Raw genomic sequence first — 12062 nt, 5'->3', positions numbered from 1 at the left:
AGCCGTGATAGCCTAGCGTTAGTTGCTTGCTTATTTATTTCCTTGTTGTCTTGTTTATTTGTTTGCTTGTAGTCATTGTAGTTCTTTTTCGGCGGTTAACTAGTGGCTGCAATAACCTATTTTTTAAAACTAGTCCACAATAACCATGGGCTAATATCTACTGTAGTGACACTGGGCCTCCTACGAGCCGTAGAAATAGTGGGCCTCCTACGGGCCGTAGAAACAGTAGGCCTTCTACGGGCCGTAGAAACAATGGGCCTTCTACGGGCCGTATCATCAATGGGCCTTATACGGGCCGTATGATCGATTGGCCAAACATGGGCCAATAACAGGCCGCATTATGGCCGTAAATGGGCTAGAGTTGGAATCGTCCGTTCATGGGCCGACCATAACGGGCCATCGTTAATAGGCCGTATTTGATGACGCTATGAAAACGGCCCAACGTATTAACGGACCACAAACGGGCCGACTGTAACTATGGGCTGAATTTGGCCCACAAGCAGAAAATGACAGTAACAGGCCGTAAGTAAACGAATGCTGGAAATGAGCCCAAGAATAAATGGGCTCTGAGAAGGCCGAAAGATAACATGGGCTGGAAATAGACCAACGGAATAACGGGCCGTTAATGGGTATAAAGTGATACACTGTTCATTACGGGCCAGTTTCACCACCGGCCGTTAATGGGTGTAAAGTGATACACTGTTCATTAGGGGTCAGTTTCACCACGGGCCGTTAATAGGCCAAGAGTTACATAGGGCCTCATATAGGCCGAAAGACGTCATGGGCCATACATGGGCCAGAAGTGAAAACGGGCTGGAATCATATTGGATGGCCCAGATGACGCTACTGGACCTAATTCGGATAGGGCGTAACGGGTCTTGGGTTAGCGGGCTGTAAATGAGCTATATGCGAACAGGCCGTTAACAGGCTTTACATGGGCTAGCCCGCCACCTTTTGACCAAGTCAAATGGGACGGCCTTTTCACAGGAATGGGCCTCTGTTGGGCCGTGCCACGTGTCGACGTATCATAGGCGCCTATCTGACCCACTGACGAGCTGACACGTGTTTCGTCCGACCAATAAGAATTTTACACGTGGAAATTTCCCATTGGTCGGGGCTGTTAACGGGTTATCGGATCCAAAACCCGACCCGATAGCTTAACGGCGTTCTGTTACAGTGGATGCCATGTGTCGGTCACCCTTGACGAAAGCACTTCTGTGACGCGCGATTTATCGTCATGGAAGTGGACATTTTCGTGATGATAATTTTGGTAATGTCACGGAACACTTCTACGACAGCACAGATATGACTATCTTGATTCTGTCATAAATTTTTCATGGATGTACATGCATGACAAAAAAAGCGACCTACTGTGACAAACACGTATCATCACGGAAGTGTATTTTTTTTGTAGTGCACCGCGGCTCCATAGCGTCGGCTCACCAGGCGCTCGGGTCCTCCGGGGTTGTATCCTCGCGGTCCCAGCAGCCGGAATCCTTCTCCTTTCCCATCACCGGTCAGACATGCTATGAGTCCCATCGGGACCAGGTGGCCCGCTCTGGGAAGGAGAGGATAAGGGCCGCCAAGGCCCGTATCATGGCGAAAATGGCGATGGCGGAGGCGGCTGATGCGGCGGTGCAGGCGGCCGCCGAGGAGGAAGCCATCCGCGCCCGCATTGTGAAGAAACGGCAGCGGAGGAACACGCGTGCTCTCGTCCGGGAGCAGAATCGGACGGTTCGTGCCATGGCTGGACTGCCACCGAAGGAGGAGAAGGAGGATAGTGATGGCGACGAGCAGATCCGACTCGATCGGTACTGCGTCTTCGACCGATACTTCCGCAAGAAGGATGGCAAGGGCGTCGGGAAGGGCAAGGGCATACGTGGATGAACTCCACCATAGCCAAACATGCCAAATTTTGATAGTCCGATGGCATGTTTAGTTAGTAGTGATGGAGTAGCCGGACGATGTGTGTGCATCGACTTAGTTGCATGAGTTTGTATGGGTTTGAGATATGACAGTAGAAGTGTCCGGATGTGGATTACGTTATTTGAGAGGTCTCTGGTCAGTGCCAGCGGACGTGCCCGGGCGCGTCCGCGGGTGTTTGAGGGGTAGGATTTGCCAAGTCCGGCTGTAGATGCTCTTAAAATACAGTTTGAAATGTATGCACTAGCGTTGGATGGCTGCCTCTCGCATTCATGTCCGCGAATAAATACGAAAGATTTTTGCAGGTTGTCGTTGATGATGTAGCGTTGTCTTCCACATCTATGTCCGTGGACGAATGCGGAAGATTTTTTGCGGGTCGCCATGCCCTTAGCTGCTAGATGGCCGCGGGGTTATCATCTTGGTGCTGCGTCACTTTTTATAGGCCAGGGCCTTCCGGCCTTGTATGAGCGCTGTAGCTTTGGCTCAGCAGGACCATTTTGGGCACGATTTGCTGTGTTTTATCAATTTCATGATGAAGTGAAATTGTGAGACATGCTCCTCAATTCGAAAAATAACAAGTAACTGATGTACATTTGCCTTGTCATTTTTGTTTTCACATTCGAGGAAATAAGTAGGCAGTGTATATTGCACCGTATATATGACATCATGGGTGAAGTTTATATATAACGGAAACTGGGAGTGTGAAGCAGGCGGCTGAAAGAAGCTCCAAACATTTGTTGCACAATGTGCAAATGCTCACCGCTTATTTATCCACCATGGATAATCCATGGCAGAAGCTTAAGTACTAGCTGGAAGGCTCGGAACAGGTGCTGCTCTAGGCCGAGAGCAGCTGCTCACGGCGAGCCTTGTTGAGCGCCAGGAGCTTGTCCCTCGGCGGCAGGGTCTCCTTCACCACGTCGACGGCCAGGAACCGGCCGAACCAGGCCTTCATCAGAGGCAGCTCCTCGTCGGTGACCACGCTGGCGCCGGAGACCTCCTCGATGATCGGCAGCCAGTGCGCGTACCACCCAACCACGACGTCGAGGTAGCCGACGGCGTCGCCCCCAGAACTTCTTCCCCACCAGGGCCTTCTCCAGCGTCTTCAGGCACCGCTGGGCCTCGCGCACCACCTCGCGCTGCGCCTCGCCGGTCGCCGTGAAGACCGGGTAGATGGCGGCGTTGCACTGAACAAACCCCAACCCAATCCTGTCATTTTTAGAGCTGCTGTGTGTACCTAAGGAGCATATCTCTAGGAGTGCTTTCTGGACAGAGTATATGTGTGTACCTTGTCGTCGGCGAACCTGGCCCAGAACCTGGCCTGACCCCGGTCGTAGGGATCGGCCGGCATGATGGGGTAGCCGTCCTTCCACGCCTCGTCGATGTACTCGACGATGACGGTGGACTCGGCGATGGGCTTGCCGTCGTGGACCAGCACCGGCACATTCTAGGGAGTCAATTGCAAAAAATCACCACATTTACGGGTTTGCAGGAAACCATCAACTCGTTAATCCGTTGCAGAAAACACTCAAAAATCGGTTAAGTCGTTGCAAAAAGCATTGATTGGATGATTTCGCTCGTTTAATCACTTTCTTACAAGTGGGGCCAAATTGTAAGGAATTAACTTAGAAAAAAATAACACATACACCCCTAGATTAAAAAAACAAAAGCAATCAGACCCCCCACACGCACACCACCGTGCACAATCCCTCCTGCCGAAGCAGCGTGAACTCGTCCGGCACGGCGGCGCCCTGGCGCCGTTGTCGTCCTTGTTGCCTGGCTATGGCCGCGACGAGGGACGAGGAGGTGGCCGGAATGTGCTCATTTTTTAGGTTGGCTTGCCGATGCTGCAGCGATCGGCGGCGTCCAGGCCGGTGTTGATGGCGTTGATGATGGGGACAACGAAGTGCAGACGACGACGGCGCAAGGCAGGATGGTGACAGCGGAGCGTCCGTTTCAGTATGCGGCGGCGTGGCTCCTGCCATGGCCGACAGCGGCTGGAATGGGGCGCAGAGGAGGGGGTCCGGCGGCGAGCCGGATCTAGGCGGGGTCGGGCGCGAGGGAGATCAGGAGAGGTGCTCTAGATTGGGCATGCTCGGATCCAACGGCGAGTTGTTGGGGAGGCGGCCATAGCGATTTGTAGCAAATCGGGCGATCTCCATGGAGGTCCTGCGGCAACCGGCGGCTGTGTCAGAGAGGGCACAGGGAGAAGAGAAGGAGGATGGAGAAGGAGCAGGGCAGAGGGGCGGCGGGTGCGCCGGGTTGGTTCGCCGGCGGCGTTCGCTGGTAGCCGGAAGGCCCAAGGACGAGGGGAGGCTCTAGATCGAGGAGCTCCTCTCGATCCAATCGAGCGGGGCTGCGGTCATCGAGGCAGGGAGGCGGGTGGGCTTCCGGCGGCGGTGGCGTGGTTTGTTGCGAGGGCAGGCAGCGGTTGCAAAGGGGTTGATTGCTTTTTATTTTTAGATTCAGGGGTGTGTATGACATTTGTTTCCCAAGTCAGCTCTTAACAGTTAGGCCCCACTTGTCAGAAAGTGATTAAATGAGCCAAATCATTCGATCAGTGCTTTTTGCAACAAATTTACTGCTAATGCGGTGTTTTATGCAACAGATTAACCGAGTTGATGGTTTTTCGTAAACCTAGTCACAAATGTTGCCGGCTCAACCCGGATGGCCATCGGGCTCGCCCACATGCCAAACACCTCCATTGTTGGGCCTCCATGCTGCTTGCTGCTTTGATGTCTGATCCCTCCTCTGCTCGTGAACTAGTAGTATAAAAGAAGTCCAGATCTGGGTTGCCGGGTCGTGGTTGTCTTCCAAGGAGTCAAAACTCCCTCCGAAAGTAGTTTAAGTTAGTTCAAATAGTCAACGAGACAGGGACGCGAAATGGTGGATCAGAGGGTTATCTCAATAGCAGATATTTATTTTTTGGGGAGTTGTCACATGTAAGTCATACGTAATCTTCACAAATAGCTCGGGAAATGTGTGTACCAAAACGATTTTGCACAAGGCAGAGTCAAATGGTTAATTCTGCAAACGAAAATTGGGGCGACCTCTGCAACTTTTACACAAGACAGGTAGAAGGTTGCATATTGCATTTATCTTCTTCAGCACTCCAAACATGATTTAGTCAACAGTGGAGCATACCAGATGCTCACCCAAACAGAAACAGTGACCACTTTCAATTATTTCTCTCTACTCTATCGCACATTACATAACCAGGCATATGCATTCCTGCTCGTCGAAAATAAAAAACAATCTTCAATGGGCTCATCAGCTCATAGCTCTCATGTGCACATAGCAACTACAGGGAATCTTAGTAGCAAAAGTGCACCTCTTATTGTCACGAGCAAGTGCTTTTTTCAGTGTTAGCAATTATAAATTCCGTAAGGCTTGTGCCACGTTCCTTGATATCCTCTCATGGATCGGTTCCTGCAGTTAACAAAACAAGGCTCGAGTGTTTGGTTACTACTCCCTCCGTCCCAAAATAAGTGTCTCAACTTTGCTACAACTTTGTACTAAAATTGTAGTAAAGTTGAGACACTTATTTTGTGACGGAGGGGGTACTAAGCAAGAAGCATAAAAGCAGTCCTCTACATACCTGTGTTTCTGGGATCTCAAACTTCGTATTTGTAATTGTTTCAAACAGGAATATGTACCTGCAGTGGATATTCATGGAAACAGTTTAGCGAACTACTACAAGATATCATGCTTTCTTCAGTTTCATATACATAGAGATGAACAACAATCTGGTGGTTGCAAAATTGCCTTTATGTGGAAAACAAGGGGAAGCTATAGAAACTAACATACCGCCAAGCAAGTTCAGAAACTAATTCTTCTGGAGCTTCTGGAAGAACCTGTGTTTCAGAATAATTAATAAGCATAAACAAACTACGGAATGGATGCAATGGAAGATTTTGACTGGCAGTTCCATGATTAATTTAGGATTCATAACTGGCTCAGTATGGAAGACATGCTTAAACAGTGTTAACAATCAGACTGGGAAGAAAAGTAAGATACCTTATCTTCATATGGATTGCAATTATTCTTGAACCACAGCCTTAAGAACTCCTGATGAAAATTAAATCAACTTTCCAGTATTTCCATTATACATAGTATTACTGACGCGGAAAGTCACAGGAGAGTAAAGGGCACCCTTTAGCGTTTGTGTGTACGAATAATTGTAGGTTACCTTGTCAACATTTTCAGGTTCAAGGCCAGATTTGAATCTCTCTTCATATGAATTAGCAATCCAATATCTGCTGGAGTCAGGTGTATGTACCTGCTTATTGGAAAGGAGGATATCATCATGATTTTACAACAACAACAACAACAACAACAACAACAACAACAACAACAAGAAGGAGGAGGATATCATCATGATTTTGTAGAAGTAAAAACTCAAGATCCCAGGAAATATTTCAACAAAATGAATACAGACACTGTAAAGTCTCTAGGATCTTTTCCATGTGTATAGTTAGTTACTTAGTGCAAAGATGTCAAGTCTAACCATACAGGTTGAATATATCACACATTAAAAGTACCAAAGCGTAAGTGTCTACACTGAAAGAACTGTAACATGTATATGCTTATACACAAGAGAGAAACCTCATGGGATTTTGCTCCATGCATAGGAAGGATAGCAAAAAGTAACTTAACACATAGAAGAAAGGGTAAGTCAGAAAACACAACCTCGTCAATTAACACAACTGTCCCATCAGCTGTTTTTCCAAACTCATACTTTGTGTCAACTAGAATTACTCCATTCTCTAATGCCACTTTCTGCAAGAAGAGAACAATCAGCTACGGCTATAGGTGGGCAGTGGATAAAAATAGCATGCACAGGGTCTCAACTCACTGTACTATATTGTCTCAAAACAATTAAATATGTGCCTCCATGTAGATATATTTACAAAATAATAACTATGGGCACATATTAAATTAAGAGGACAAACAACAAGGATCAAAAGTGAATGCATTGGCAATGAAAGATAAGTATTCCAAGCTCAATATGTCAAACATGGTCAGTGAGGTCAACTGGGGAGGGCCCTAAACATGGACCTGGGAACTTCTAGAAAGGAGATGACATAAAAGGTTACCTGTCCATACTCAAATAAGCTTAAGGCTTTGCTTCTTGCCTCATCAAAATCATCCTTGGACATCAGCCCTGACTTGACTATCTGAAGAATACCATCATAAATAAGGGGCTCTTTCAACGGAAAATAATGTAACAACAGAAGGTAGTCTCAGCAGGAAAACTTCAATAAAGAATAAAAGGTGTAATGCACTACACATCACTAAAGTAGATATATTTACTATTAGCAAGTGAACGATAAACTTCAATTACTAGCAGCAACCTTCTTACAGAATGATGAGTCTTTAAGCTTTTAATTATTTCTATGCCAATATTAGAAAATAATCTAAGATCATGTAGTAATACTTTCCCTCTATAAACTAGTATTAGTTTGGAGGAGATCTGATCCTTACAACATGGATTTCTCTATGTTCTAGAATATGGGAAGAGACAGAATTTCAGGAAGGAAAAGAAAAAGGAGAAACCTCATCAGGAGTGATAGGGACATCATGATCAGCAGCTTTAGTTGTTGGCGTGAGGATATTTGCTGGCAGCTTTTGATTCTTTACCATGCCTGTAACAAGGAATCCACTCATAAGAGAGAAGGAAGAGACATCCAGATTGTATCAATATTGGTTAGCATACCATCAGGAATGGCATTTCCACAGTAATTCCTCACGCCCTTGTTATAAACTGTCCATAGTGATGTATCAGTGCTTCCAGTAACGAATCCCCTCACTGAAAACAAACTAATTGCTTAGCACTTCCATCAAGATTATGCCTGGTAAGATTGCAAATTAGTAGAAGAAATAAGCAAGATATGCAGCATGAGTTAGGTCTCACCAACAAATTCAACTGGAAAAACTGAGCACCTTTTGGCAATTGTCACATTCCTGTCAGGACTAGAGACCACTGCATTTGGAGTGATGTGACTGGTCCTATTGAACCACCAAAGGCTTGTCTCGTTAAGAACCTGAAATCAACATTTGTGTTCAAGCACAACAGAGTAACTTATAGCAGTGGCGACTTTGTCCTGACTCTAATATATTCAGGTTCTGCACTTCTGTACATAGGGACAGATAAGATGATGCATCATGCAGCGTAACAACGTTGTGCACATCAATTGTAGACATGACTATGAACAAATGCTTCAGGCTTGTTGTATTACTTCAAAAATGGACCATCATAACTTTAAAGAGGGATTAATCTGAAACTTGAATTATGAGTAGAAAACCTGCATCATACGGGGTGACCTTGCTATGGCAACTTTACTAAAGCAAGCTTGAAGCATAACTGAAGAATCCTATGCCTATCAACATTAACATATGATGGTAACGGCTGAGGAGCATACCTGCCCTTTGAATGGGATGGAGGCGAGGACACGATCGAACGCGCTCTGACGGTCGGTGGTCACCAGCACCAGGTGCTCCCCGCTCTCGTAGACATCCCTCACCTGCACATCAAACACCAACGGTCACTCAACAGAACCTTCGAGAACCTCCCGTAGCAGGTAAGTCGACTCTTTGCTCACCTTGCCCTTGGCGGCGAGGCGGAGCCCGGGGACGACGAGGTCGAGGTGGGTCTCGCCGAGGCAGTTCGTCATGGCACCGCGCGCGGCGAGGATGACGGAGTCGCGGTGGCCCGGGTCCGCGGCGAGGAGGGAAGGGGCCGCGCCGCCTCCGCCAGCTGTCGCGGCGAGCGGTGTGGCGCGGGGACGAGAGGGGGTCGTCGACATGGAGAGGCGGGGGGAGCGGGCGGAGGACGGTGAGAGCGCGGGGAGGAGGGCTTTGGGCGGGCTCGCGAGGCGGAGGGCGGCCGGCGGCGCGGAGGGAGACATGGGCGGCCGGCAGGCGCGGGTTTTGCGGCGGGTGTGTTGCTGCTGCTGCTGGCCGTGGCGGCTGTGCGGCGCGGGGTTTGGGCGAGCGGACAGCGGCGGACTGCGATGGGTCTCAGAAAGGAGGATGCTGAACCGGACCTGATTCTTTCCGAGATTGCCCGGTTGATTTTGGATTGGGCCGGTAGTACTGATTCGCAGTTTGCATGTAACATCCCAAAAAATATCTAAATTTGTAATAATTGTTTTTTTTCTCGAATACGCTATGGTGTAATAATTGTTTTGCATTCACCTTTGTTAGAGTTTGACTGTTTGGGTAGCATTTCAACTTTGTATTTGAAAAGAGAGGGGATAAAATGACTTTCCCAAAGTGCTCCGTCTGGATATTGGATGCATTTGAAATTTATTTGGATTTTAGAATATTCAAACAACAGTTTTCAATTCAAACATGAGAGGAGATAGAGTGACTTCTTCCAAATAAAATAGCTGAAAATGATGTGAATATTATTTGGACTCGAAAAATATTTTGGCATTATTTGAACCATGAGATTATTTTTCGGGAATTATTATAAGGCCCAAAATAGAATTTCTGAAACAATATGGATTTATAAAAATGGATGGAAAATATTTTTCCAAAGTTTGATATAACTATTTCGGTTTTATGGAATTTTTAATAATTTTTTTGAGTTGAAATGATATTTTTAAATGTCGTATTCAATTTTCTTTAATTGTTATTACATATGAAAAGATAAAAAACATGAACTTCGAACAGGTCAATCCTATTTCGCGCGACGCATGCCATCCTCCACGCGCACCGCTGTGATTTGCAAAAGCTTCGCACGTTGGACATACAACAGCGCAAACTGAGGCATTGTTCGTCGCGCAAAACGTTGATGAAGATAATGTGGTCGGATGGGTAGAAGGGTAGGCGGCATCGAAGTGGAAGTGGAAGACGACATACATGCTTGCGAGCCATGAGTTTTCACTAGTGTCACATCCACATGCTCTAGGTCCTTGCGTGTTCAGGGCCGCGTGTGTATGTTTGCTCCATCTACTCGTGCTCATGGTTGGGCATGGCGGGTACGCGGCAACGACCATGCGTCAGACACCCAGCAAACTACTCCGCATTGATCCCTGTTAGATACACGGTGAAAAGCACAGTGCTATGAGACGCAACAACACAAAGTGATGGCACAGTTGGGAGCCTGGGACAAATAAGCATAGACAACAAGTCAACAATGGATGTTAGGAAGCGTGGACGTGGAGCTTCGGAGACCTCAGAATCTCCAGTCGGCCATGTACTACGCTGTAGCGATCAGACTGTTTCGCTGTAGCGACCAGACCTCAAACAGTCTGATCTCTGTGCTCCGGTGTCATCCCTGGATCAGTAATGCTGACACCACATAGTACTCGAAGGATTTATAGCAGAGTAGCAATCACACACTTATTACATCGAATGTCTCCATAGAGAACTTATTACAAATAAATATGGCTTAAGGCCATCTAATAACGATAACAGCGGAAGGCTTGAAAGATAAGTGAGTCCATCAACTCCAACGGCATCACTGAGTATAGAACCACGACCTAAAAACTCCTTAATCGTCGTCTGAAAAGTCTGCAACATTAACGTTGCAGCCCGAAACGGGTCAGCACATGGAATATGCTGGCAAGGTAACACATAGAGAGTAATGGAATGAAACAGCTACACTATATGCATATTTGGCTGGTGGAAAGCTCTATGGTTACAGTTTTGCGTAAATCCAATTTTTCCCTACTTCAAAGGAATAGATTTATTTAACTATCATGGTGGTTGTTGAACATTGAGAATGGTTGACAGCATTCTCAATCCCAATTAAGCATTATCATTAAACAAAGCCCACAAAATTAATTTAGGGTAACATGTTGAGATTCACATGAAAATCCAAGTACTAGATACTCAAGATGTCCATAACCGGGGACACGGCTAACCATGATTAGTTTATTACACTCTGCAGAGGTTTGCACACTTTTCCCCACAAGACTCGATCGCCTCCGTTTGGTTTCTCGCACTACATGGGGTTTGAGAAGACGGATGACCGAGACATAGTCTTTCAGAAGCGCTAGCACCTTACGATAGGTAGACCGTACCACCTACATCCCCTACATCTGCTAGTCTACCACTGTAAGAGTTCGCACGACTTAGTCAACTATGCTAGAGCCCATAATAGCTTGTGGCTGCACACGGAAGTTTCTAGTATGAATAGTCTCATGATCCCTTTGAGCCTGGGTGGCGGTCCAAAAGAAAACAGGCAAGTCGTGGAATACCCAGGTGCCTCAATCCACCCAGATGTGTGTTTAAGTTGCCACCTTAGATAAACCATTAATTAACAATCTCACATCTGTCATGGATTTCACTCACCCAATCCACGTCTACTAGCATAGCATGGCATAATAAGCAAACGTAGAAGTAACTCCCAAAGGTTTGATAATAAACAAGTAATAGGTACTACCTCATCTACTTCCCATCCCACAATTTAATTAGATCCTAATCATGCAATATGTGAGGATTGATCTAATGCAATAAATCTGGGTAGTAGAAAAGGTATGATCAAAGTGTTACTTGCCTTGCTGATGATCCGCGAAACCAAACGATTCGAAGTAACAGGCGGCGCACTCCGAGTATTCTATCGCAGACAAACAAACAAGCATACAATAAGTACGCATCTAATGCACAGGTAAAACTCAAATAATAGATCTAACCAGAAGGTTCAACTTAAGAACTCCGGTTGGCAAAAAGAATCAAATCGAACGAAGCAACGAAAGTCAAACGGCGAAAGAAAACAACTTTGTTCTAGTAATCTGGATCTAGGGCAAATTTTACAGTAGCAAAAACTTGTTTAAGTTCGTTAAACGGATAGAGGATTTCGAGACGAATCCCTAGGCGCTTGAATCGCCTGATTTCGATAAACGAGCGAAAAGTTAAACTAAAACGAAAATCGGATCAGGAATCGCGATCAGAAAAATCGCGTATTTAATCCGAAAAAAAGAACAACGACGAACGCCGAATATTTTTTTTCTCTTTTTTTCGGCACGGAAAACGAGGCGCGACGAATCTCGGCGACGGAAATCCGGCGGCGGCGCGCGCGGGTCGAGGCGGGGCTGATGGGCTGGGGCAGCTCGGGGCGGCGCTATTTAAAGGCTGCCCCCGGGCGGTGTCCCGCTCGGGAATGGCCCGAAGTCGATTCTTTTTTTTATTTT

At 46.7% G+C, this 12062-nt stretch overlaps 1 protein-coding gene and 1 pseudogene across 2 annotated transcripts; both read right to left on the bottom strand.

Moving 5' to 3' along the window:
• Positions 1–2497: 2497 nt before the first annotated feature.
• LOC125556190 (glutathione transferase GST 23-like) lies at positions 2498–3905 on the bottom strand (annotated as a pseudogene). The gene is made up of 3 exons (XR_015603536.1): positions 3600–3905; positions 3209–3367; positions 2498–3107 (listed from the first exon to the last, which is right to left on the bottom strand). The product of XR_015603536.1 is annotated as a glutathione transferase GST 23-like (transcript).
• Positions 3906–4993: 1088 nt separating this feature from the next.
• Positions 4994–8952, bottom strand: PUR7 (purin 7). Its single transcript, XM_048674622.2, has 12 exons — positions 8523–8952; positions 8343–8444; positions 7835–7964; positions 7637–7729; positions 7477–7565; positions 7017–7097; positions 6610–6699; positions 6110–6199; positions 5938–5988; positions 5728–5774; positions 5519–5576; positions 4994–5349 (listed from the first exon to the last, which is right to left on the bottom strand). The coding sequence occupies exons 1-12, from the start codon at positions 8826–8828 to the stop codon at positions 5293–5295; spliced, it is 1194 nt and encodes a 397-aa protein (XP_048530579.1). The 5' UTR covers positions 8829–8952; the 3' UTR covers positions 4994–5292.
• Between the last annotated feature and the right edge of the window lie 3110 nt (positions 8953–12062).

The sequence above is a fragment of the Triticum urartu genome, chromosome 5A (assembly GCF_056163025.1).
Source record: "Triticum urartu cultivar PI428250 chromosome 5A, HENAU_Tu73, whole genome shotgun sequence".
Taxonomy (NCBI): Eukaryota; Viridiplantae; Streptophyta; class Magnoliopsida; order Poales; family Poaceae; genus Triticum; species Triticum urartu.
This window is presented reverse-complemented; position numbering and strand designations above follow the sequence as displayed.

Bases quoted from the DNA above. Each gene is read 5' to 3' on its own strand.
- PUR7 (XM_048674622.2), bottom strand. From the start codon at position 8,828: ATGTCTCCCTCCGCGCCGCCGGCCGCCCTCCGCCTCGCGAGCCCGCCC. The intron at 6,200-6,609 runs GTTGTGTTTTCT...TCCAATAAGCAG, and splicing joins CAGTTGTGTTAATTGACGAG to GTACATACACCTGACTCCAG. The intron at 5,350-5,518 runs GTATGTAGAGGA...TGTTAACTGCAG, and splicing joins TTGAGATCCCAGAAACACAG to GAACCGATCCATGAGAGGAT.